The sequence below is a fragment of the Gopherus evgoodei genome, chromosome 8 (genome assembly GCF_007399415.2).
Source record: "Gopherus evgoodei ecotype Sinaloan lineage chromosome 8, rGopEvg1_v1.p, whole genome shotgun sequence".
Classification (NCBI taxonomy): domain Eukaryota; kingdom Metazoa; phylum Chordata; order Testudines; family Testudinidae; genus Gopherus; species Gopherus evgoodei.
Genome location: NC_044329.1, coordinates 21,395,808 through 21,422,235, shown reverse-complemented (window position 1 = coordinate 21,422,235; position 26,428 = coordinate 21,395,808). Strand labels below are relative to the sequence as shown.

Here is a 26,428-nt window from a genome sequence, read left to right as displayed (position 1 = left end):
ACCAGAACCACACTGATAATATGGGTTCTAGTTGCATAGTTCCATTTTATTTGAGGAGACTGAAAGCTCCCTGGGACAGGGACCCATTTTTCTTCTGTTCTACATAATGCCAAGTATTTTTGGCACTCAACAAATGAAGAATAATGTTAAATGTGTAACACTGTAAGTATATTGGGTGACATAAGCTTTCCAACACTGACAACCAACTTTGTCAGATGATACTTCACTTTTGTCTGTTCTTCTTTCACGTGTGTTTTGTTTCTAGTTAAATGCTCAGGCTATGTTTACACTACAGCCTGTGTAGGCATAACTTAGGTTACTCAGGGATGTGAATAAACCAGCCCCCTAAGCGACAAGAGTTACACTGATATAAGCGTTTGTGTGCACAGCACTGTCTCGGCAGGAGAGCTTCTCCCGCTGATATAGCTTCTGCTATTTGCTGAGGTAGTGGTTTTTATGCCAACAGGAGAGCCTTCTCCAATTGGCATAGAACATCTTCACCAGATGTGCTGCAGTGGTGCAGCTGGCACATTTAAGGATTTTCAAGAATCTTAAAAATATTTCACAGTGATGGAGAAAGTTTGAAAGTTTTGAAGACAGGGTTCCAAATACATTTTTTATACTTATAATTTATCTTAAACCTTTGCTAGTACTGTCATTAGACTGCATTTTTCAGTGGCGAGACAGCAACTTTAGTTTACCCCTTTCAAAGTCCTCAAAGAATTGTATGCATATTCCAAGAAGACTGCACCGAGTTAGCTGGGTTTTAATATTGCTTACCTGATTATGATTAAGCAACCTGCTGTTTATAGCATATACTTTGGCATTGGTGTTGGTTCAAATGGACTAGGAATATAGGTCATGAAGAAATCCCTTGGCAAGCCTATCCTAGTTCTATGTTACCATTGTATTTCATATTAACCCCTTTATGGCCCTGCCCTGCCGCAGCTTAAGAAGTAGCTTGCTTTTATGGCAAATATGTGTTTTTAAAAATTGATAGTGGTATATAGTTTAGCTTCCTTGGGACTATAAAAATGCTAGACCTATTTGGTTGCACGTAGCAAAGCACTCAAAAAATAAATTTACTGTTCACAGGAAAAATTAATCTTGCTGTGTTGGATATTTGCCATACTGATTAGGTATTCAAAAATGTGTACTGTTCAACAAAATAAAGGCAAAAAAAATCTTTGGGCTGTGAGAACTGAAGGAGTTAGTTATTTCTCCTGTCATACTTTATATAAAGTACCTGGATTAAATGTTAATTAGTCCTGCTTGGTTTACTGTGGAATGCACAAGAGAGCACAAGACTGAGATTGTCAAATATCAGAAGGGTAGCCGTGTTAGTCTGGATAAGATTGAGAGTGGTGGTAGTACAGCCATTTCTCTTCTTTCATATAGTGGAGCTGCCCTTTTGACCATTTTAGGGAAAAAAAGACCTTCTACTGGAAGAGAGCAGGCAGTTTGGGGGCACAACTATCACTGGATAATATTTGAGTTCAGGACAACTTCACTTGACTGATTACTAGAAGTGTTCCATTTTTCATAGACGTTTGTCTACTCCAGACATCATTCTTTCATGTTTTGTTCGCTTTTTAAAAAAATTACTCTGCTGCAGGAAAACCATATTCCTCTGGATTTGTTATGAAACCCACAGTATAATGATTGTTGCTGGTCACACAAATAGAGATGAAAGTCCTGATATGTGACAGCTTTTGGGACATTTATATTTTAATCAGTCCATGCTCATTGTATGTTTAACTTATGTTGGTGAGGAATGAGCTAAAAATCTCTTTTTAAAAAACAGAATATTTATTTAAAAAGAATGTGTAAGTTTCTGTTTCAAAGAAAGTACACTAGTTCTCAGCATCAGATGTGACCGTTAGAATGAAATGAAAGACCTATGCAGTATGTCCCCAAGATATAATTTCATGTTGCAGTAATTTTTGCTGATCAACTGAACAGCGACATTTAAGGCAATTCACTGTCAGCATGAAAAAAGCCTCCAACTAGAAAAGGCCTTAATTTCTAATGGGGAACAGTTGGGATGGTGTGTGCAGAATTGCAGAGTCAATGAGTTTTTAAAATATTCTGTAGCTCAGGGACTTGGCTCATCTTCAAACATTTGTAACTACAAAAAGATGGATAATCTTGCAAGTGTATGTGCCCCATCTAGGGGCAAGAATGAGAAAATTCATTACAAGCAGGTAAATGCAAGACGTTGTAGCATTTCCTTGGTATGCAAATGTGTGCTTTTTAACTCCACTGACTGAGAGCAGATTTCTTCTCTGATTTAGGAAATCAAAGGCTGACTTCCTCTGCGTCTCATTTTCCTGACAAACTGCAGGAATGTGATATATGACATAGGTAGTCAGGCTTGAATTCTCGCTTTAACTTACTTTAACTGAAAACTTTATTGCTAAAAATGTAGCTCTGCCGCATTTTTCTAGTGTAATTCTTGAAAGTCTCATGGTGAGAAACGTGTCTCTCAGTGTACACGCTGTGATACTTATTAATAGCTTTGTAAATGTAAGTTATAATTCCTGAGTTGTCTGTTGAACCTCACTTACAACATCAGTAGTGAGAGAACTCCTTATCAAAGACTGCAGACCAGTTTCCTTGTTGCTTTAATGCTGAATGCTGAAATGTATTTTTGTTCTCATTGGGGTGGGCACCATCAGGGGGCTTGAGAGAAAAGGGGATTCTAACTTGTGAAATTTCAGGCCTATAATAGTGTAACATCTATCCAAAAATTTCTATAATTTTAATCACGTACATATAATTCAATCTACCATTCTTCTAATAACAAGAACAAATGTTTTTGTGGTTACCACCAGTTTGATTTAAGTGTAAAATGCATTTATTTATACTGTTCTTTCCTCTGTCTCCCAAAGGTGCTCTTACAGAGTGCTATGATGAACTGGGCAACAGATACCAGCTTCCAGTCTACTGCCTGGCCCCACCTATCAATATGATAGAGGAGAAGGGAGACCTGGAGACTCTAGATATTCCCGATCCACCACCCAATTCTGGGCATGAATGCCAGCTTCGCTTGCGCCTCTCAACAGGCAAAGACCTCAAACTTATGGTCCGCAGCATGGACACGGTATATCACATGAAGAGGCGACTGCATACAGTGGAAGGAGTGGAGCCCAGCAGTCAGCGCTGGTTCTTCTCAGGCAGGCCGCTCGCAGACAAAATGAAACTGGAGGAGCTGAAAATCCCGAAGGATTATGTGGTGCAAGTCATTGTGAGCCAGCCCTTAGCAAATCCAACCCCGATGGAAAACTGATTCTGCTTGTTTATTGATTCTCCATTCCTCCTCTTCTGTCACATGGGATTTATTTTCTCTGCTCTTATTTTTCCTGCTAATGGATTGGTTCCAAGAAATGACTAGCAAAAATTCCATCTGTGATGGAGATCTACAGAAACAAAACACAAATGTAAACTGTCCCTTGGGGTTTGCCTGATCTGATATTTTTTTAACACCACAGAAAGAAGAACATGGCAAATGCAATGAAGGGTATGAGTAAGGGGGAAGTCTGTCATTTAAATAAAAAATTGTAATAATGCTTGGAACTGTAGGTGGAGCATTGATCCATGGAGAAAGCACTTTTTTTAAAAAAAGAAAAAAAATTAAACCAAATTGTAGTACTTCATGAAATCGGCACCACTTACAGTTCATCCCAGAAGTGTAGCTGCTCTGGTAGGTCCACTTTGCTCAGTATTTATGATGATTGTTTCTGTTTTGGTTTAACTCATGTACTGTGTCAGATTACTCCTGTGGCGTAGTGAATCTCATCCAGAGAGAGGTGGACTGAAGAACAGATGTTTGTGTTGTGTTCTATCAATGCTGTGTTCCACCCCAAATGTGGCTTTTCTTCATGTTCAGACCAACCAGTTTTAGCACATTCCAGGATGGTGATAAATGGGCTTGTGCCGTTTTGAGGCTTCAGTGTTTGGTAAATACTGCCTTCTGGAGCATTAGGCAATAATTTAGGAAATGTATACACATTTTAATAAACCATTCATGTACTGTACTGTAAAGTTACTTGCTGCAATGTTGACTTTTGCTGCAGTTTTCTGGCTCATTGGCACCTGAGTAATGTGCCTACTAAATTACTGTACCCTTCTCGATCCTGTAAAACAGACAATTAACAAAAGGCTAGCTAATTACAAGAGGGACACTGATATGAGATTTAAAAAAAAACAACAAAAAACCGTACAACCTTTATCAACTGACATTGGTATACTAGCCTAGAATACTTCCAGATAAAATCACGAAGTTACACCCAAATATGATTGAATGCAATTCTGACTTCTCAGAGGACACACTCTGTGGAAAATCGTAGAAAGGAGAATATAAAGCACACTACATTTGGTTGTTCATATCACTACCAGTAGAAACAAAGGCCATTCCCTAAGTCTCAGTGTTGGAGGACATGGTCACTTTCTAGTCTGCATTTGTGGAAATACGTTCACTGTAATGCATCAGGAGCCTAGAATATGGTCACTAGGTTTAATATCTGGCACTTTCCCTTCAGAATGTAAAAGGAGCATTGTTTTCTGGAAACAGACACCTCTGTTGCAGAGTGCTTTGGACAACATTTATGATCATTTTTCACCTAACAAAATTAATTAATAGGATGAACATAATGTTGAAAAAAATGTAATTATTGAATAGTTGTTACCATGTTAAAAGAAACTGATCTAGTTCCTTTGTTTGGATGCTCTGCATCTCTTTGAGTTTGGGATACAGGGTATATCCTTCTCTGAAACTATGTCCCTCATTCCTTTTATAAACACAATTATTTTTAGTTTTTCAGTCCTCGTGCACTCAAATGACTTAATTCCTACCAAACCTCTATTTTGCCTATTCAGACATGGTTCACTATATTGCTCTGTCTGTCTTCCATACCTAAATCTAAAATTGCCCAGAATGGCTTTTATTCCACTGATAATAGAGTCACTTTTTTAGGATAGACACTTCTACATTTGAAGTGAAGAAAGCTACTTTAATTCTGTACAACTTAATGGGGGGTTGTTTACTTGGCAAATAACAGTGTAAAATTGGAACTAGCACAGTTCACTTGAAATTGCCAACTCCTGAGGCTTTCCATATCGCTCTAACCTTTTTATCTGTTCACTGGCTAGGTGGCACTTTGAATTTAGTACGCTAGTCTTTCACTTTTAGAAACTGAAGTTCATATTTGATACCACATCATACATGAGCATGAGCTTTACTTTTATCATAGTTCCCATGTTGTATGTCACAAAACCACAAATCACTGTTAGATCTACTCAAGGTAGGTTGAAGCCTGGCAACACAGAAGTGCAATGACAGAGTTGTATGGAGGTAGCCATGTAATTTAGTCCCTCGTTTTTGTGAGCACCAAATTGACTGCTACATTTTTTTGTGAAAAAAAGCAAACGTTAGACTTAAGCCCTGACTTGCACGAAACCTTTGGATTTTTTCACAAAGGGTGTAAAATTCACAAAAGTCAGAATTTTTAAGACAAAATCCAGCTAATCTGTAGTGATTCTTTCACCACATGTCTTTTGCATCTCGAAGGGGGAAATAATACTGGATTTCTGTACAACCACCTTAAAAATCTCATGGATTTTTCACTGTTCAAATGTGCCTGGTAAAAGTAGATTGTTTTATAAAATAAATGTTATACTTTATCTAAGCAGCAAATAATCATTTCATATCTGGAGCAGCAGGTCTTGTGAAACATGGTAGAAATTTTTGTTTTAATCTGTTTTTATAATGGAGTTTCCCTAGAATCAGTTCTGGAAGGGGGGAAAGTTACAGCTGTAAAGTAACAAAGCTGTAACTAAGATGTTGGGAGTTACAAAATCATCATTATTCTTTTGTAGAATGCATTTTCAGAGAGTTTGAGGTAATTTACTGAATATAATTTTCGATATTACAGGTTTCTGACAAACAATGTAAATGCATTTCCACACCTCTTTTGAAAAAGCATCAACTGTAGTATGTTGTGCTGTAACATGTAACATTTTTTTAAGTATTTTGAGGGGGATAGTGAGGAGAATGATGTCTAAGCAATTTTTAATTGGCCTTCATGCGTGTAAGGGGGTGAGCATTGCCGGTTTGGACCACTCATGGGGCTGTTGCATAGAAAACATTCTCTCCTTCCTATCTCCCTTCCCATAAGCACAAATCTCAAAATCAAGCAGTCTGATTGCAAATCACTTTTTTTTTTTTTAAGTGAAAATGAATACTGGTCTCTTATCCCCCTCGTGAGAAACTGACAAACCTAACCACACAACTTTGTTTGAATGTAGAAGATACAACTGGAAACAAAGAGATTTCATAAGATCCATGTTAAGGAAAAGGTTAATGCTTCTAACAGGAGATCATTTCTGAAAATATGCATATATGTGTGTTCATGCTGATGAATGTATTGTATGTGGTTATATATATTCAGTGAAACTATACTTCCTGTAATCTGTAAGATGACCAGGTTTGGTATTCCTACAAGACCCCTGGCTATAAAAACAGAAATGAACAGGACAAGAATCTACCCCCACATGAATATATGCAGTTCCACTGGACTCAGTGGGAACTGTGTGCTTGCATCCCAGGCCAGAATTGGTGCCCAATGTGTAGCATTAGGAAATAGATAGGCATGGGACACCTTTGTGGGACAAGAAGAAGGAAAAGCAGAACTTTGTGGGTAGACTTTGGATCCCCAAAGTGTGACTAGTGAAGTTCTAAATTGCAGCTTCTGGCCATGCTGTCCTCACCTGGCAGTCATAGTAAAAAAAATAATAATAATAATCCAGCCAGCTGCAGGGCTGAATTACTCCAAGCAGTTTCCATTCCTCATTTAAGAAAGGCAAGTATGAGCACATGGTGTTGTGTGCATTTTTATTGGAATATGTGCACTCGGATTCAGTATGGCCTTTGTGCTCCTGACAAGTTTCCTATGTGGCCTTTATTTGTTGTCTTATAGATTGGGCACCCCAATCAATGTGTAGTATCACGCGGCTCGGTGTCCTCAGACAGGAGTATACTAATTGGGAGATTTTTATAATGTGTACAAAGAGTTGACATAATCAGGTGAGGAGTAATAGGATAAAGTTTTCATTAGATCCCTTGGCCTTGTGTGTGTCACTCCTGATTAACTGTGGCCAGGAAGTGATTCCAGTAAATTACGTTTTTACATTCTTATGTCAGTGACAGGTCTATTTAACACAGAGCTTAAACTTTTGTGCTTGTTATTGCCAAGGTGTTGCTTGTATCTGACCCAGAAGTAATGGACAGGCTAAACTCTGTACTCCCAGAATAGCTTTAAAGGCAGAGGATCACCAGCACTACATATTGTCTGATGTAGAAAATTACCAAGAATGGGACATTTTGGATGTGTATGGCTATGTTACAGAGTATTGTGTTTTACAAAAAGAACAAGTGATTGCACTTTTCCATAGTATGTAACTTTGAATTTTGTTTCCACTATGTTGGCCCTTTGTGCATTACATTTTGTGAATATCATCTACAGAAAACTCGGTTTGAGACAGTAATATTGAGAAAACACTTGACTTCCTGCTTAAAACCAGCAGCCTCTACTTGTCTGTATCTAGGAAATATTTGGAAAACTAAGTGATGTGAAAGTGCAGAGTAAATAGGGGATTTTTTTATAGTGATTGGGTGGCTAAGGGCACCATGTAAAAACGAAACAACCTCCCTTTGCCTTGCCTACTAAATCAACCGATTCAGCTTTTTGAGAGAGAAAAAGCAGTCATGATTAATATTTGTGATGAAGCAACACATTCAGTTTACATCATGACATTCAATAAAGCGAATGACCTGTTAATGATAAAATATCGCTATAATATCAGACATGCTTCTGCATACACATGCATTGCTAGTAAATATATTTTTGTTTGATGCAATGGTGGGCTGCTTTTTAGAATTGGAATTTGGAATTTTGAAAGCATTTCAGCTGCATAAATTTGGCAAATTAAAAGAGTGCTATAAATTTGTTCATCACTATTCTATTCATAAACGCAAATGCTAAAGTTAAATTTCTGATTCTTGGTTTATATTTTGCAGAATCTTTCATACATCATTGTAAATATGTTGTTAAAGACCCTGCATCTTACGCAAAGATGATGTTTGGATTTTTTTAAATCTTTTATAAAGAACACGTCAGCTCTTTTCATAATCTGTCAACTTCACTTTATAGATGCGTGTCAAGTGTTTTGAAATGGAAATAATTTCCATTAACTAAAAAAGTTTCCTTTGTTTCCCACCTGTCATTGGTTGTAGGCTTGCTCATGAATGTTGAACATCAGACATTCTTTTGGAATAGATTGTGTTTAAAAAGAGAGGTCTAAAGAACTTGCTTTGGGAAACTGGGTAAATTCCATGTACATGGCAAACTTTTTTTTAAAAAAAGGAAGAAATGTATTTTGGGCCAAATCAGTGCCCCTTAAAATGTATTTAATATCCCAGCTAGTCCAATGACAAAACAAACTATCTCTTCAACAACCAAGCTTCTCTCTTGTACCAAAATAGATAATATCATACTGTTGCATTTGCAACTACAAAATTGTCAGACAATACAAATCTGCCTGTTTAAAACTGCTTCATTTTCATAAAGCATTTTTAATTGCTTCATTCTGCAGATGGCTCTTCTCCTTTCACATTTCATCAGTTTCAACAAATGCTCCCTAGTGGTGTGGATGCCACTTACTGTTCGTAGGACATGGTGGACCATCCATGATAAATCTAGGGCTATGGTTCTTCTTCCAAGGAAGAAACATAATAGTGCATGTGCCACTGAGCCTACAGAAGTCAAATAGTTTGAAGACATGGGTTTTTTTAAATCAGCTGAGCTTCTTACTATGGACTTTGAAACTCTTATTAAATATAGCCACTGGACTGTCCATGAAGAAGTGTGTTCCTATCCTTTTGAGGAGGGCCATTTGTTGGGTATCTATCCAATGGAATGCTGTATTTGTACATTTAAGTATGAAGACCAATGAATCAGAACCATGTAGCAAATTGAGAACTTAAAATCCTGACTCTTGCCTTAAATTTTGTTCACCTGGAACTCCAAAAAATCCTGTTTTATTACTTTTAATCCTGTTTTTTTTCCCCCGTGGCAATTTGAATCTAGCCCCAAAGACTGGAGACAGTTTAAGGAAATTTGAAGCAAATAAAATCTGTTGATATGACTTTACTAAAGTAATCAAATGGTCTTATCAAGGACCCTATTTGTGCCTCTCTTCTCCAAGTCCAGGAAATATCTAGAAACTGGAGATATCTTGGAGCAATGAGTGCAATATTGTGCACTAGTCAGTTGGAGATGTGTAAGACACTTCATTTTCACATGTTATGTGCAAGGGACTTAGGTTCATATCCTCTTTGCCTCATGGTAGTGATTTCCAAAGATGGCTGGTACCATCAAATTTGTACTTCTTGAAATATCTTCTCTTTTATGGTAAATCTCTTTTGTACGCAGTTTGTGTGCCATGTATCAAAGAAATATTCATATTACGTAGGATAAGGTGCTAGATAATTTGGTACTGATGCAGACAAATATGATTTCAACAGCTATTGAGAGAAGGATGAGGGGATTATAGTGATGTGACTTTTTCCCCTCTCCCCCCCCACCCCTGTAACTTTTATAAAATTAAATCTTTTAGCACTGAACACACCGGTTGTGTGAAACATGCTTTTTCCTTCCTGGGTAGTTCAGTCCAATGATTAATTCTTTAGCCTATCTGGAGATGCTGTGAACATTGAGTTACATTAAGATGCATTGTATATTTTTATGTTGTACCTCTGTTATTTGGTTGACATATCACAGTAGTGTGCGCACATATTTTTTAATCAATTGCAAAGCACAATTAGGTTGTCTTTAAACTTAAATTATGTGAATTTTTTTACATAGCTAGGCGTCTATAACATTGAGAGCAAAACCTGAATTTCTATGAGTCAGAAACTCTGTACAAAACTTCTTGTATTAAAAAAGCAAAGAAAAACCAACGATTTCTTTTTTCTGGATTTAAAAATAAAATTAATACTGGAAACACCATGCCTTAAGAAACAAACTGAGTGTTTTTCTCTTTTTAAGTTATTGGAATATGATTTAACTCCCAGTTGTATTTCTGCAATCTTTTTATTATACTTTTGCCCATGGATGGTTAAGATACTCAGGTCATAAAAACAAATGTATCATTCAGCAGCATCTCACACAATTTGTCTGTCAGGAATAGTGTAAAATAGAGTATTCAAAATCAGTGAAAGAATCCAGGTCCCTGAGGAGTGGGGTAGGGAACCAAAGGTCAAGTTTCTCCAACACTTGAAAGTGTAATGTGTGATATTACACACACAGTCTGGTATTGTGGGCTTTATGGATGGAGGGAACCGTTAAGTAAATTATTTGTGAAGTTGCCCTTTAATATTAAGTGAAATGTTAGGTACATCTCTTAGGGCATGTCTACATGGTGCCTTAGTCTACACCAGAAGGGAGTGAATTTGAATATGCAACAGCACGTCATGCACTAACTGGCATGGATGGACCCACGGGCACTCACTAAAAGTTCCCTAATGCATATTAATATAGTCCCATTTCAAACAGTACTACACAGTGCACAAGCAGGGTCCACACAAGCCAGTTAGTGCATGGACACTAGTGTACAGTAGAATTTGTACCCCTCTAGTGTGGATTAATGCACAATGTAGACGAACCTTTAGTTGGGCCCATTTTTATAGTCTTTAAGTGCCTATCGTGTCAAAAGAGCTTGAATCATCCTGGATAAGTTGCTTTGCTCCCTTAATCATCCTTACAGTTAGTTTCACCTGTTTAACTTAATTTTGGAGAGAGTGTTGTCATAACAGAATATAGAAAAAATAATGTAAGAGCTAAATGTAAAGATATGTGTGAGGATTTTTCTGTCTCTCCTTCCTGACTCTCTCCCCTTTTTTGATGGGGAAGAACAGGAGCACAGTCTACTCGTGCTACCTATCCTTCGAGTGTCTCAGCTGCTATCCTTCCTTTTCTGGAATGGGCAGATGTTCCTTTGGAGCCCAGTAATGGCAAGCACTTTATTTTTAAGGTTTGCCATGTCAAGATGTTGAGACAACACTCTCCACTTGTGACAGTGCCCTTCAGATAATAGATGGTCACTTGTAATGTGGCAATAAAGACACACAACTTTTTGCTAGTGTCCAGAAGCCCAGTGCAGGAAATGGGCGTTAGATCTATATTTACAGTAACTGATGTACCACCTAATGGGAAAGAGAATTAGTCAAAAGTGCACAGCAGTTGAAATTCCTCAGTCACTACTCCCTACAGACCACAAAACAGTGAGGTCTAATGCTTGTTCACTCCTACTAATATTGAGGTTGTGTGTATGAGAGAGATGTAAATATTGTTTAAAAAGTTAACCGTTAAAATGATTAAAACTATATTGGTTAACTGATTAACGGGAGAGGGGCTTGGGTTGCTCCGGCTGAGGCTGAGGTTGGCTGGCTGGCTAGGGTTTGGCGGCCGGGGCTGGGGTTCCTCTGGCTGGCATAGGGTGGCCAAGGCTGGGGCCACTCCAGCCAGCATGGAGGGGGATAACATTTAAGGTTGGTTAATGGTAAGCCTAATGCTTACCAATGAACCGTTTAACATTGTACATCCCTCATAAGAGACTATGTCAATGCAAACCACTGTCCAGTTGCAGCAGTTCTGATTGTATGGTCAACATACAATTTATGGCTGCTGTGTGTGTCCAAAATACTCTCCTCACTCCTAATGAGTATGGAATCAATTTACTATTTGTACTTGTGAATGTATTTTCTTTTTTATTTGACTGTGCAGCTATATCTCATTCTACCAGGTTACATAATATATTATAAATGGGCCAGCCTTGCTTTACTGCAGTAGGTGTTAACCCTGCTGAACTGGTCAAATTCCAACAGGGTAATTACATTCTGCCTGCCAGCACTCCATCTGAGGTTTGGATATTGCATTCTTCCCTTCTGCTCCTAAGCTCTTATGTAGTGGTACTGTGCATCACAGCAAAGGCTGACGGAGTTTGCTCCAAGTGGGTCACATTATAGTGGTAGGTGAAATGATTCCTATGTTGAGGACCTAATTCTGTTCCTCACATCAGTAGAGCTGGTTAAGAAATTTTTGACTAAATGTTTTTATTGGAAAAGGCCACGATGTTTCTGCTCAAAGTTTTAGTTTCAATGTATCTATTCAGATGAAACATCAGGAGATTTGGCAGGCCTGGGATGGAACTTCTGGTCAGAGAGGTACTCATTTCAGAATCACCGATAGCCTAATGATTAGTCACTCACTGGAATGTGGGAGACCCAAGTTCAAGTCCCAGCTGTGAATCAGGCAAACCAGTGTTGAAACCTCCATAATTTTTATTCCTGCAAAGTGGAGTTCTTGTTTTCTGGACAGCCCTAGTTGTTACATCTGGAGGAAGTCTACTGCAGCTCATGCAGTGTGACCCAGTTTAAACCAGTGTATACAAGAGGGGAATCTGGCTGAAAGTTTAGTTTTTGACGGTTCTTCAGAATCTTTTGGTAAAAAGTGATAAACACAAAGGTAACTTACTAAAAGGGGCCAGCATTACAACAGCCATTCCTTCTTTGTCAGGTTCGAAAACATGATCTCTCTGAATAACCTCAAAACTGGGGCTTCAACAACTTCATTGCCTTGAGTCCTGGGAATAAAGCCTTGGGAGTGGGGAAATAGAATTCCTATTATGAATTCCTATGCCACGCTTAACGTAACGACACTGGACCATGGTGGCAATTCCTCAGTTCAGAAGCTGGGCCTTCATATGTGATTCAGCCTTCTTGTTATAGAATTACAGCTTGCAAAGTTCAATGCACGGAGGCTTAAGTTAAGGCAAATTGAGAATGGCAGAAGTGATGAGAAGGGGGACTGAGTTTAGTAAACTGCTCCATTAATGGTTTAAATGGTCAGTACTTAACAAGAGAAACTGCCCATCCCTTCTATTCTCTCCACAGATGGATTTAATTTGATGTATTTTAACAAAGAAATGAGCATTGCCTTTGGCTGGCTCCATTCCTTCACAACAACAGTAACGGGTGCAGGGAGATGAGACAAATCTCATTTCCCCCACACTTTTATTTTTAATGGATACATTTTAATATGGACAGAAAACAGCATGGGGGGGAAAGCTGACAAACGTGAATGAATCCAGTATCAAAGGGGATGAGCCAGATGGGTTTTATGTTAAACTTTATTTCATCAGTCTCTTCAAAGGTGATAAAATGGTTGTATTGGGAAAACTGCTCTGTCTCAAGCAAGATGTAATGTAAATGGAGGGTAGAGCAGGGTCGCTATCCTAAAATACTTGAGCAATGCAGTATGGTAGGGAGGGTTGACATGAATATCAGCAACTGGCTTGGGGTGAAATATGAGGAATGTGCCTGCCCTGAAGTCCAAGCTGCATCAGCTATTCCACATGGGATGACATCAGAGCCGATTATGCACTTGCATGCGGTATCTGAGATGGGATCTGGGGACAAAATTATACAGCTGCAATTATTTGGACCATTATTTGAGTTTATATGTTTCTTAAAGGTTGGTGTTTATAACTAACCCAAAAACCTCTGTGGCTGGGGCCTGGGAGAGAGATGGTTGTACTTGTTCCTGATTGAATCAAATAGTGTTTTACAAGTGTAGTTGATGCATGCTGATCTTGGTGAGGTCTGCCCCAGATGATTCTGGAATCTCTTCATCCAACCTCTTCTTTTTCTCCTTCTCCTTTTTCTGTTGTCTATCAATGCAGAAGATTGTAAACATCTTGAACTCCTTGTAGTTCAGTTGCTAGTGTTGGGGGTGGGGAAGGAATATGAAATAGCATCTTAATAAGACAGTGATGGCTGATACCACCTTAATGTCAGAGAGAAGCCTGACCCAAGATTTGGGTTCCCAGCAAGACATACACACCATGTTCCTTCAACTCAAACTTTGGAGAAGTTTGGATCTGAACTTGATGGGCTGGGCCCATCTCAAAGGACCATACTGCAGCTGTGAAGGCATCTCCCCACCATGTGAATATCACTCTACTATTCCACAGTGGTTGCAGATATCATGATGCTTCTGGGAGGAAATCTGCGTTTTTAGAATTATATCTGGCACAACCCCACAAGCAAGCTCTTACAAAATGCCCTTTAACCAAGCAGCCCACAGTCCTTTGCAAAGCAGAAATAACTGGCTTCAGGTCCATTATTTGCATTAGGGTTGTGTCTGGATGCCCCAAGCACTAGCAGAGTCCTTAGATTAAGGCACTGTTATAATCTCCTAATATGAGTTTGTAATTAGGGAATATCTAAGTTAAAATGCAACAAGTGGCTGTTAAATAATTGAAGGAGAGGAGAGTGGAAGACAAAACCACCAATTAGAACAGAACATTGCACACACAGTTTGCCACCCGTGGAGAAAGAAGGAATGAACCTTTTGTGACAGACATTAGTCTGTCATTTAATGTATGGTGGGAAGGTGCATGGAGACTACCGCCTGAGGCTGCTTTACAAACCCACACAGAACAGTGATATGAAACACATGATTATATAAAGCTCTTAATATACCAATAATCCCCACCCATCTAGTCATTATGAGCTGGCACATTTATCAGACTTCACCTTGGTTATGGGTCTTGTGGAGGGGTTTGAAAGAGGCCAGGCTGATGTGCAGGGGAGAAAGCATGGAGGTGCTTATGGGAGGAAGCAAACAGGCAATGGAGGCTTCCACTGTTAGTGAGAGTGGCATGATCAATACAAGAGCAGATAGGTAGGGAGAGGTAAAGTTACGAGCCTGAAAGGTGAGGTCTAGAATCCTATATTCAATACAGTGACGAAGAGGGAGTTGGCAGAGATCACAGAGGTCAGTCACCGATGGTCCCCTATATCCCAAGGTGAAAGTGAATTACCTAGTAAGAAGGGCACCATAATCAAACCCTCAGTCTCCAGATGACACTGATTTAAAGCCCAGCATAACCTGGGACCTCAGTATAAAGAACGGAATAAACCAGTGTGGCAAAAAAAAGACTGTCCCCCCTTTTTGCAGTTGTCTGAATGGCAGGCTCTGCATAACCACTTCTGCTGCTCTAGCATAAGGTAACAGGGCAATATAAAGCTTCTCTGAGTGAAGCTGGAGCCAAGAGAAGTGTTTAAGAGAGGAACTCTACTGAGCTATATGGCCAGGCAGCAGGACTCATTAGACCTGAGCTCAACTACTGCCCTCTCTGTGACACTGGACAGTTAATCTTTCAGCCTGTTTCCTCTTCCACACTTTGTCTTGTCTATTTTAATTGTGAGCTCCTAATAGGGATTGTTCTTGGGCAGATGCAATGGGGCTCTGATTTCAGCTGGAGCCTCTGTGTGTTAATAAATAAAATGAGGCAATATTAAGGGCTTGTTATTCCTAGACTCTTACCTCATCTCCAGAGACATCAAAGTCCTTGAATATCTTTTCAAGCTCTTGCTTCTTGATGTTAAAAAGGAACCTAGTGGCTTGGAACTCCCTAGGGCCAACTGTGTGTCCTCCATCCATATCCAGCAGCTCAAACACAGGCCCAGAGTGTTGATAAATGAACTGCTTTTCCAGGTGGTTCTGTTTCAGGACAAAAATGTTTAGGAACAAATAATGAGAAGAGATGTCCTGCTTTAGAAAATACATATAACACCAACCATAGTTCAAGTCTAGATGGTAAAAGCTGGTAACCTTCCTAATTCCCACTTGCAACACGAAGAGAAAAGAACTCAGGGCTTCCTTGCACACACGCATGCCTAGCCTCGTGCATCCAGCTTTGCTTGCCCCAGACCTTCAAACCCTGCTAGTGCTGCAAAATAATTCTGAGCTGGATAGCCCTGGAAATGAACTGAGCACACAGAGGGCTGGTCTACACTAGGGGGGAAGTTGATCTAAGATCCACAACTTCAGCTACATGAATAGCATAGCGGAAGTCAAAGTATCTTAGATAGAGTTACCTACCGTCCTCATGGCACGGGATCAATGTCCGCGGCTCCCCCGTCGACTCCGCTACCGCCGTTCGCATTGGTGGAGTTCCGGAGTTGACAGGAGCACATGATATATTGCGTCTAGGTGAGACGCGATATATCGATCCTCAAGAAATCGATTGCTACCCACCGATACGGCCGGTAGTGAAGACGTACCCTGGGTGTCCCACTTTCCTTCATGTAGCTGGCAAAGCCACAAGTTGCTCTTGAAATGACTCTAAGTACTCGGGCCAGCTGCACATCCATGGATGGTCTTTGCCCTCTTAGCAGTGCTTAATTTGTGCCAGGGGTGAGCCCCGGCTCCTCTAGACTTGGCAGTTCATAGCCCTGGCACCTGTGGGTTTGCTGCATCCATTATTAAAGTACAAAAATATTGCTTGAGTCCTGGCACCTCTTTCATTACAAATTAAGCACTGCCTCTTAGGATTCCCCAGGATGACACTGCTAGCAGCCTGCCCCCTGAAAAAGGAGACACTTGGGCTACAGTATGAGTCCTGAAAAGTGGGGAGCTGTGTATAACTCTGGCTTGCGTTAACATTCATTTCCCCCACACACTCTTTAATTCTCACTCCACGTTACTGTTTTCTTTCTGAACAGGTCTGACCTCTAATAACAATCACTAAGAAAGAGAGTTGTAGGACAAAGATTGAAGAAGAATCGTGTGCTCTGTTGCACAACAGAGAGAGGGTGGAAAATGGTGACCTGTGAAAATGGGATCCTGGTCTAGTCTTGCTATTTTGTGGAAAGCAGAAGGCGCCTGCAGCTCATTTTGTGAGCTGAGGTTTTTTTTTATTTTCAGTGAGCTGCCTCCAAACTAGGGTGACCAGACAGCAAGTGTGAAAAAGCGGGACAGGGGGTGGGGAGTAACAGGTGCCTATATAAGAAAAAGCCCCCAAAATCAGGACTGTCCCTATAAAATTGGGACTTCTGGTCACCCTACTCCAAACATAAGAGCATTTAGACAGTTTCTAGCTTGTGGAAAGTTCCTCTACCTTCTACTTATCATTATAAGTAAAGATTAGACTCCCAGCTAGCTGATTTCGTTTATGAAAGCACTGAATAATATCAGCTTCTCTGAAGCTTCTGGCTGACACACCAACAGGGACCCCAGGCTACCTGCCTCGTGAGACATCAGGATGCACACCAGCATGTAGAACTCATCAAAGCCAATCTCCCCTGTGGCATTCCAGTCTAGCAAATCAAACACCAGCATGATCTGCTTCTTTGTCAGGTCAGTCACATAACGGAGAAAGTGATAAAGCTGCAGGTCTGGAAAACAGTGGGTTGTTAGGCCTAACCTGTGCAAAGCTGTTAGTAATAATTAATAGGATTTATAATGCACCCACTGCTCCAAGGTGCTCAGGTTACTGCACAGCCAATTAAAATACAGTGACAAACTCAGAGAAATGTTCAATAGTAATAATATACACACGGTGACATCAGTCAAGAGAGAGGTAGTGTGTGTGTACATGTGCAATGTGCCCATGTAGGGGGTCCTAAAGTGGCCAATGTTGAAATGCTGGTTAAAAATATTTTAGCAAAATAAATTTCCAAAGGAAAATGACTGTTTTATAAGACAAATTTTGGTTAAAAAATGTCCAAATTTGTTTTAAAAAATGTGCCAGCTATTAGAAACCAAACAAAAAAAATTAAAAATTGGTGGGTTTTTTTTGTTTGTTATTCAGCTGCCCAAAACACATTTTTCCTTTTTAAGTGTTTGAGCAAAACACCCCAGAAATTTGCTTAAAAGTTGTAATTTTTCACTCGGAAAAAATTAATTTCATATGTGCTGAATAAAAGATCTTTTCAGATGATTTTTTCTTTACAGAATGGGCCAGCAAGTGCCACGCCTTCAAGGCAACTGCAGCAAACATTGTCACATGCTCACCTGAAATGTGATGATGGAGCCCCTGCAAAGGAATTTCGTCTGCCCTGAGGAGGTACCAGGCCATAGCTGTTTGGTCTTCAGGGTTTTATTGAAAAGACCCAGCCACCCTCTTTGTTTAGAGTTATACTTTTCATTGTTTATAAGTCTTGGATATTGTGAGATGCTGGGTGCCCTCAGCTGCCATTGACGTCAGCCATATTTGAGGGCACTCAGCAGCTCCTTGGATTAGCTCAAGTGTGTCCCTGCTGATTTTGGCCCAGAGGGAGCTGCATGTGCATATTATGAGGCCAGACTTCAGCCCTTTATATGGCAAACAACCCCACCAATCATTTGTCCTTTTTCTGTTTTTTTTCCCTTGTACTTTGTCACTGGCGTGGGGAAATGAGGCTTGACACTGCAATCAGGTTAGATCACCACCATGGCACAGACAGCAGGGGAACTCACAGCACTTATTTCTTTGGTGGTTTCTGATAGTTTTACTCTCTTTTAAAAGATGTTTAGACTCCATGCGATGTTCTTCATCAGATTAAAATGAGAGCTGAGCCCAAGGCATGAAACCTACATCCAAATGTTTGCCTTACTAAAGGATAAAAGGATTCAGGATTCTGATTTGCCTCCCTTAACAGACAGGCTCAAGTAATTACATCTGGATATGAATTTGGATCAAAATGACCACAGAGCTTTTGGGGATCCCATTGCTTATCATAATAGTCTTCGGGCAGGTCAAAATTTGGGCTTAAACTCCCTGCAGATACTGCTTATTTTTTTTAACTATTGAATAATTGTTTTAAACAATGTTTAGCTTGACAGTGATGTTGTACAATGTAAGGTGCACCTTAAGGGCAGGGAGAAAGCCAACTTCTTCGAGTGCTTGCTCATATCAATTCCAATTAGGTGTGCGCGCACTGCGTGCACATTCGTCGGAAGATTTTTACCCTAGCAACACTCGGTAGGTCAGCTGGGTCACCCCCTGGAGTGGCGCCGTTATGCTGATCTCCACATCCCTAGCTACTCGTAGTTCTTTGCTGTTTATTGTCTGTATAGTTCGAGTTCTTGTGGTTATAGTTAGTATTAGTTGTTGTATTTATAGTTAGCATATATAGTTTAAGGGGGGATCGGGGATTAGCCTCTTTCCTCCACCCCGGTACGGGCCCATGCCCAAGGCACCGGGATTCAAATCATGCTCGGCATGCCAGAAGCCGATGCCAATAGGGGATCCCCATGACTCCTGCCTCAAGTGCCTAGGGGAATCCCACCTTACGGATAAGTGCCGCATCTGCAAGTCATTTACACCAAGGATGAAGAAGGAGCAGCACTTCGATTGAAACAGCTCCTCATGGAGTCGGATACCGAGCGCCCAACAGGCTGCTTCTGTAAGGAGCGCCCCTTCGGCCCCGGACCACTCCAGTACCGAGAAGGAGCCCCGGCACCGACATCTGCTCGGTATCGCTCCCTGTCCCCGAGACCCAGGAAGCAACATAGCGCTCCAACTGCTTCAGCTCCACAGAAGGAGCGCTCTTCGAAGATGGTTCATCCGGCACCGTCCTCTGCCGCAGCACTGTCAACTGTGGTATCGCTGATTGCAGCTCTACTGAGCATGGCACCATCGATCCCAGTCCCACAGGGGCCGTTGAGTCCGGTGTCTGACAGCTCCACGGCTCATGCTGTGGTTGAACTTGCCCTCCCTTCTACACCGGAGACCTTCTCCACGGCAAGGGAGCTCATCACCATGACGGAGTCAACACGGCCTCAACCCCCAGCACCGCCGGTGCGGGTCATACAATCCATCAGAAAACCGGCCCTGGTAAGGCCACCTTCCGTTGGTCCAACAGAGAGACATCGTTCAAGATCACGGCCTCACAGATGCTCTCGATCACGTTGTTCCCGCTCCCGGTGCCGCTCGCAGTCCCAGCACCGCTCTCCCTCCTGGTACCGGTCGCACTCGCAGCACCGTTCGACATCTCGTTCGCCGGCCGGATACTCCCGGTACCAATCTGACTCTCGGCACCGTGTATTCTGCAGTCGCTCCAGACGAAGGGACTCGAGATCCCGGTCAACCTCCCGGCACCGCTACGGTAGAAGGTCTCGGTCTCACTCGTGGTACCGTTATAGCTCCCGGTACCGCTCCCCAGTACCGCCCCGGGATCAAGCATCCAGAACAGCGTCGCCCTGCCAGAGTCTATCAGCACCACCGTGGCCATCGAGACACACATCGGTGTCTCCGCAGGCTGGTAGCGCATCCTGTCCTCAGGAGCGTGACTCTGACGTCCCCAGCCATATATTCCCAGAGAGCCAGAGCCACGAGCAAGGGCCTCATCACTGGTCCTTCTGGACACCATGGGCATACCACCAGGCCCAAGGTGCTCCATCAGTGGCTCCACGGTCGGCCCTGTCAGAACACCGGGTACCAGAGGCGACAGTAAGCCGCCCCCCACCCCCACTCCCATGGGCACGGATGAGGCTCCAATACCATCTACAGACAGCCAGGTTCCACCTGACACAGATGACGCTCCTCAAGTGCAGGAGCCCCACAGGACCCCCTGGTCCCGGACCTCTCCTCCTCCTCCTCGCCTGACGAGGCGGTGGCGGGAACATCCTCCTCAGGCCTTCCACCTATTGATCTCAGGGCCCGTCAAGACCTTTTGAGATGAGTGGCTCAGAATATGAACTTACAGGTGGAGGAGGTCTCTGAAATAGAGGACCCTGTCATGGACATCTTATCGGCTGATGCACTTACTAGAGTGGCTCTTCCATTAATCCGCACCATACAGGCTAATGCGGATACCATTTGGCAATCCCCAGCCTCGATTCCACCTACAGCAAGAGGAGTAGAGAGAAAATATATGTCCCCTCAAAGGGGTATGAATATCTCTACATTCACCCACCTCCTTGCTCTTTAGTTGTGCAATCGGTGAACAAGAGGAGCGTCATGGCCAGCAAGCCCCGGCTCCTAAGTCAAAGGAGGCAAGACGCATGGATCTCCTAGGCGGCAAACTATACTCGGCCGGGGGCCTCCAACTTAGGGTGGCAAACCAACAAGCCCTCTTAAGTAGATATAATTTTAACACATGGGTGTCCTTGGGGAAGTTTACGGAGCTTCTTCCCCAGGAATCCCGTCAAGAATTTACAGCCCTACTTGAGGAGGGTAAAAAGGTAGCAAGAACCTCCCTGCAAGCCTCTCTGGATGCAGCGGACTCTGCAGCCAGAACTCTGGTGTCAGGAGTGACGATGAGGCATACCTCCTGGCTCCAGGTATCAGGCACCTTTCCCCTGAATTACAACAAACTATTCAGGATTTGCCCTTCGAAGGCCAGGGCCTGTTCTCAGATAAAACTGACCCCAGATTGCAAAGTCTGAAGGATAATCACATTATAATGTGCTCTCTGGGTATGCACATGCCAGTGACCCAATGCAGGACCTTCCGGCCCCAGCCACACCGCCCTAACGCCCCGCCTAGGCCGCGTCAGGACGTTAGCAGAAGGCATGGTAGAGGGAATCGTCGGAGGCAGTCTGGCCCTCAAGGAGGTCAAAATCAGGCTCCCCCATAAACCACCAGCGGGGCCCAAGCAGAATTTTTGATGGGACGCCCAAGGGCAGCCCACTAGTTGCTCTACCAGATCCTTCTCCTCCCTTTTTCAACCGCCTCTCACAATTCCTCCCTGCCTGGTCCCAGCTAACTTCAGATCGTTGGGTCCTGCGCATGGTGAAAGTGGGATACTACCTCCAGTTTGTTTCAACCCCGCCTTCCCACCCTCTCTCCCCGTCCCTCTTCAGGGACCCCTCTCACGAGCAATTCCTCTTACAAGAGGTCCAGTCACTCCCAGCCATGGGAGCCATAGAGGAGGTACCAAAAGACATGAGGGGCAAGGGGTTTTATTCCCGCTACTTCCTAATCCCCAAGGCAAAGGGAGGTCTACGACCGATCCTAGACCTGCAAGAACTCAAAAAATTCATGATAAAGCTGAAGTTCTGCATGGTAACCCTGGGGACCATTATCCCGTCCCTGGATCCAAGAGACTGGTATGCCGCCCTCGATATGAAGGACACACATTTCCACATCGCAATTTACCCGCCACACAGACGGTACCTCCATTTTGTGGTCAACCATCAACACTTTCAGTTCACTGTACTTCCATTTGGCCTTTCTACAGTTCCGCATGTGTTCACAAAATGCATGGCTGTAGTCGCCGCCTCCCTCCGGCGTCGTTGGGGTACACGTCTACCCGTATCTCAACGATTGGCTCATTCAAGGGACTTCTCAGTTACAAGTGTCGCAGCACCTGCATATCATCAAAGACCTCTTTGGGAGACTAGGCCTGATGATCAACACATAGAAGTCTACTCTGACACCCACGCAGAGAATAGACTTCATAGGAGCGGTTCTGGACTCCAATCTGGCCAGAGCCTGCCTCCCGCAGTCGCGTTTTCAAGCAATGGCTTCAATTATTTGAGGTCTTCAAACCTTCCCGACAACGTTGGTGCACACTTGCCTCAGCCTAGTAGGTCACGAGGCCTCCTGCACCTTTGTGACCAACCACGCAGAGACAGCCTGGACTCAGTGCTCACTGTTCCTCGGAAGGTTCTGGGCTCCCTAACCTGGTGGCTAAACCCCACTCTAGTCTGTGCAGGGATGCCATTCCACCCACCGCAACCCTCGATGGCCCTAACCATGGGCACATCATCTCTGGGTTGGGGTGCCCACCTCGAGGGCCTTCGCACTCAAGACCTCTGGTCGCCTCAAGAGCTGGCCTTGCACATCAATGTGCGGGAGCTCAGAGCGGTCCGTCTAGCATGCCAGGTGTTTCGAGACCGTCTCCTAGGCCATTGTGTATCAGCATTCACGGACAACACAACGGCCATGTTTTACATAAACAAGCAGGGCGGAGCACGTTCCTCCCTCCTTTGTCAAGAAGCCGTCCACCTCTGGGACTTTTGCATAGCCCACTCTATTGATTTGGTAGCGTCTTTTCTCCCAGGAGTCCAGAACACTCTGGCGGATCACCTCAGCAGATCCTTCCTGTCTCACGAGTGGTCGATTCGTCCGGACGTCATCCATTCTGTTTTCCAAATTGAGGGTTTTCCTACATAGATCTCTTTGCCTCCCAAGAGAACAGGAAATGCCAGGTGTTCTGCTCCCTCCAGGGACGCTCCCCGGGCTCCCTCTCAGACACTTTCCTGATCCCGTGGAAGAGGCACCTACTCTATGCTTTCCCACCATTTCCGCTCGTCCATAGAGTCTTACTCAAGCTCCGCAGGGACAGCGCCCACCTGATCCTGATTGCTCCAGCGTGGCCAAAGCAGCACTGGTACACCATGTTGTTCGACCTCTCAGTGGCAGACCCGATGCCCCTGCCACTCTGGCCGGATCTCATAACACAGGACTTCGGCAGGCTTCACTGTCTGGACCTGCAGTCTCTTCACCTCACAGCATGGTTGCTGCACAGTTGAGCCAGTCTGAGTTGAGTTGCTCTGCCTCGGTCCAACAGGTGCTCTTGGGCAGTAGGAAGCCTTCCACTAGGATGACATATCTGGCCAAGTGGAAGCGTTTCTCCTGCTGGTGCGCTCAGCGTAACTCAGTCCCCAGGCAGGTGTCGATTCCTACTGTCCTGGACTACCTCTGGTCCCTGAAAGAACAGGGCCTAGCAGTCTCTTCCATAAAGGTGCATCTGGCAGCCATCTCCGCCTTCCACCCAGGGGAAAATGGCCGATCAATCTTCTCTTACCCCATAGTTTCAAGGTTCCTCAAGGGACTGGAATGTTTGTACCCTCAAGTCAGATGCCCGACCCCTATCTGGGATCTCAACCTGGTGCTAGCCAAGCTTATGGGTGCTCCTTTTGAACCACTGGCCACCTGCTTGCTGCTGTACCTTTCCTGGAAGACAGCCCTCCTCGTCGCTATTCCTTCGGCAAGACTAGTATCTGAGCTTCGGGCCTTGACAGTGGACTCCCCGTATACGGTATTCCATAAGGACAAGGTACAGCTGCGACCACACCCCTCCTTCCTCCCTAAGGTGGTGTCCGCCTTTCATGTCAATCACGACATCTTCCTCCAAGTCTTTTCCCGAAGTCGCACCCATCGCATTGGGAACAACAGCTGCCCACCCTAGACATTCGCAGGGCTCTCGCCTTTTATATTGAGAGAACAAAACCCTTCCAAAGGTCACCTCAGCTCTTTATAGCTGTGGCAGACTGGATGAAAGGCCTACCGGTCTCATCCCAATGAATTTCATCTTGGGTAACATCCTGCATTCGTACATGCTATGATTTGGCTCACGTTCCGGCTAGCCACCTCACCGCCCATTCTACTCGGGTTCAAGCTTCATCTGCCACCTTCCTGGCCCATGTTCCCATTCAGGAAATATGTCAGGCAGCTACCTGGTCATTGATTCACACCTTTGCATCACATTATGCATTGGTTCAACACTCCAGAGATGATGCAGCATTTGGCTCAGCAGTTTTGCATTCTGCAACATCTCACTCCGACCTCACCGCCTAGGTAAGGCTTGTGAATCACCTAACTGGAATCAATATGAGCAAGCAATCGAAGAAGAAAAGACGGTTACTCACCTTTGTAACTGTTGTTCTTCGAGATGTGTTGCTCATATCCATTCCCAACCCGCCCTCCTTCCCTTCTGTCGGAGTAACCGGCAAGAAGGAACTGAAGGGCTGTTGGGTCAGCAGGGATATATATCCAGCGCCATAGCGGCGCCACTCCAGGGGGCAACCCAGCCAACCCACTGAGTGTTGCTGGGGTAAAAATCTTCCGACGAACATGCACACGGCGCGCACACACCTGATTGGAATGGATGTGAGCAACACATCTCGAAGAACAACAGTTACAAAGGTGAGTGTCTATTTTGCAGTCTCCTACAGTGCTCTGAACAGATTTGGTGTGAAGTGTTTCAAAACGACTATGACTTTGCCACCCACCAACCCCATCACCTCCTTTCATCCCAGCCTTCATCTGTGGTGTTTATTTAGATCAGTGATACTCAGGCTGAGGTTCGGGAGCTGCAAGTGACTCTTTAATGTGTCTCCTGCGGCTTTTCGTGGGACATGATTTTCAAACACTGTGTCATTTATTATTAACCAATCAGGCTGCTTTTACTATGTTATCCAGTTGTAGTTGATAAAATAATAATACTTGGTCAGAATAACCAAGAAATTATATATATACACAGACAGAGAGAGAGAGAGCAAATAAAACAATTAATTCACACTCCTGTGGCTCTTTTGGGTTATGTTGGTTGCTAATTTGGCTCCTGAACCACTGAGTTCTGAGTATCACTGATTTATATTGTAAGCTGTTTGGTGCAGAGACTCTCTTTTATTGTGTGTTTGTACAGTGCCTAGCACACTGGTGCCTTAGTCCTCATTGGGGCTTTTCAGTGCTACCCGAGTGCTAATGATGAATAATACTGATGGCAATGATGCCACACAAGTTCATTTAAATTGCAGGACTGTCCGCTTTAAGAGGAACCAGGGAGAGAGAGAGAGAAAAAAAGTTAATGTCTCAGGCAAGAGCTGAACAAATTTCAGTTACTTCAACCATGCTAGTAGGTTGGGTATGGAGGCTGGGTATCATTTCAGCATCTGATGTGTTACCAGTCATATAAGCTTTCAGAATGGATGGAAAGTGCTATATCATTCAAGACACGGCGGCATATGCTACAACTGAAAGCCATCTATCTGGGGCAATTCCAAAACTTTGCATTAACCAAGCCAACTAGTCAATTAGCATTATAGAGTGCTGTATTTGTTGTAATAGTTGGGACATGGTATTTCTAATGTCTCTGAAAATTATTTTGAACCCTCAACAGTTTTTAAACAAATCCTAAACAGTTTTTAAATCCTAAACTTTGTAGCATCAGATGGTTCTTTTATATATAGATAGATATAAACATTAATCTTAGTGATAGGAAATTCCAGGATCTCTGGAAAATACTTACCATTCAAAGTATTCTTTTTATGAACATCTAGGAGTTGGAAATATTCTGCAAGTGCCCTAGCATTTCTCACTGATAATAAACAGTGTATTTTATCTAAATACAGAAACTGCAGAAAACATCCAGGTTTCAGCCTCATCTTGGCAGTGACTAATTCTGTTTACCTATGAACATTCACTGTTACCTGAGGTGATGCCTTCATCACAGCAAGAGAATTCCATCTTGGAACCAGAACACAATCATTTATTCTCCTGATTGAAATGTTTGGGGGTTTTGTTTTGTTTTGTTTGTTTTTGTTTGGGGTTTTTTTTGCCAAGCATCATCAGATTGTGCCTCTAAAGGCTGAACTTTTCAGGCAGACAGGATGGGTGGGTCACTTTGAAGGTCTTGTTGCTATGCACAATAAGCCAGTTGGAACAGGACACTGAACAGAGCAGAGCTCTTGCAAGCACCTTAGGCATTGAGTGATCAACTGAACATTGTGGAGCAAATGGCTCTCTACCACTGAGGAGTCAGGGTACACCTCTAAAATGGGCATGAAGAATTATTCTTTTATCACAT

At 43.0% G+C, this 26,428-nt stretch overlaps 2 protein-coding genes across 8 annotated transcripts in view; one reads left to right on the top strand and one right to left on the bottom strand.

Moving 5' to 3' along the window:
* Positions 1-10,067, top strand: part of UBTD2 (ubiquitin domain containing 2) — a 119,220-nt gene extending 109,153 nt beyond the window's left edge. For all 7 annotated transcript variants that reach the window (XM_030572759.1, XM_030572760.1, XM_030572758.1 and 4 more), the window contains one exon: positions 2,892-10,067. In XM_030572759.1, coding sequence (XP_030428619.1) covers positions 2,892-3,289 — 398 coding nt within the window. In that variant the 3' untranslated portion in view covers positions 3,290-10,067. The remainder of the gene's footprint in view (positions 1-2,891) is intronic.
* Positions 10,068-13,682: 3,615 nt separating this feature from the next.
* EFCAB9 (EF-hand calcium binding domain 9) lies at positions 13,683-26,006 on the bottom strand. The gene is made up of 4 exons (XM_030573692.1): positions 25,871-26,006; positions 17,154-17,302; positions 15,450-15,626; positions 13,683-13,838 (listed from the first exon to the last, which is right to left on the bottom strand). The coding sequence occupies exons 1-4, from the start codon at positions 26,004-26,006 to the stop codon at positions 13,683-13,685; spliced, it is 618 nt and encodes a 205-aa protein (XP_030429552.1).
* Positions 26,007-26,428: the final 422 nt, after the last annotated feature.

Coding starts and splice junctions, on each gene's coding strand:
- EFCAB9 (XM_030573692.1), bottom strand. CDS start 26,006: ATGAGGCTGAAACCTGGATGTTTTCTGCAGTTTCTGTATTTAGATAAA. Junction 15,627..17,153: donor GCATCCTGATGTCTCACGAG/GCAGGTAGCCTG, acceptor GTCCTGAAACAG/AACCACCTGGAAAAGCAGTT. Junction 13,839..15,449: donor TTGATGTCTCTGGAGATGAG/GTAAGAGTCTAG, acceptor CCCCAACACTAG/CAACTGAACTACAAGGAGTT.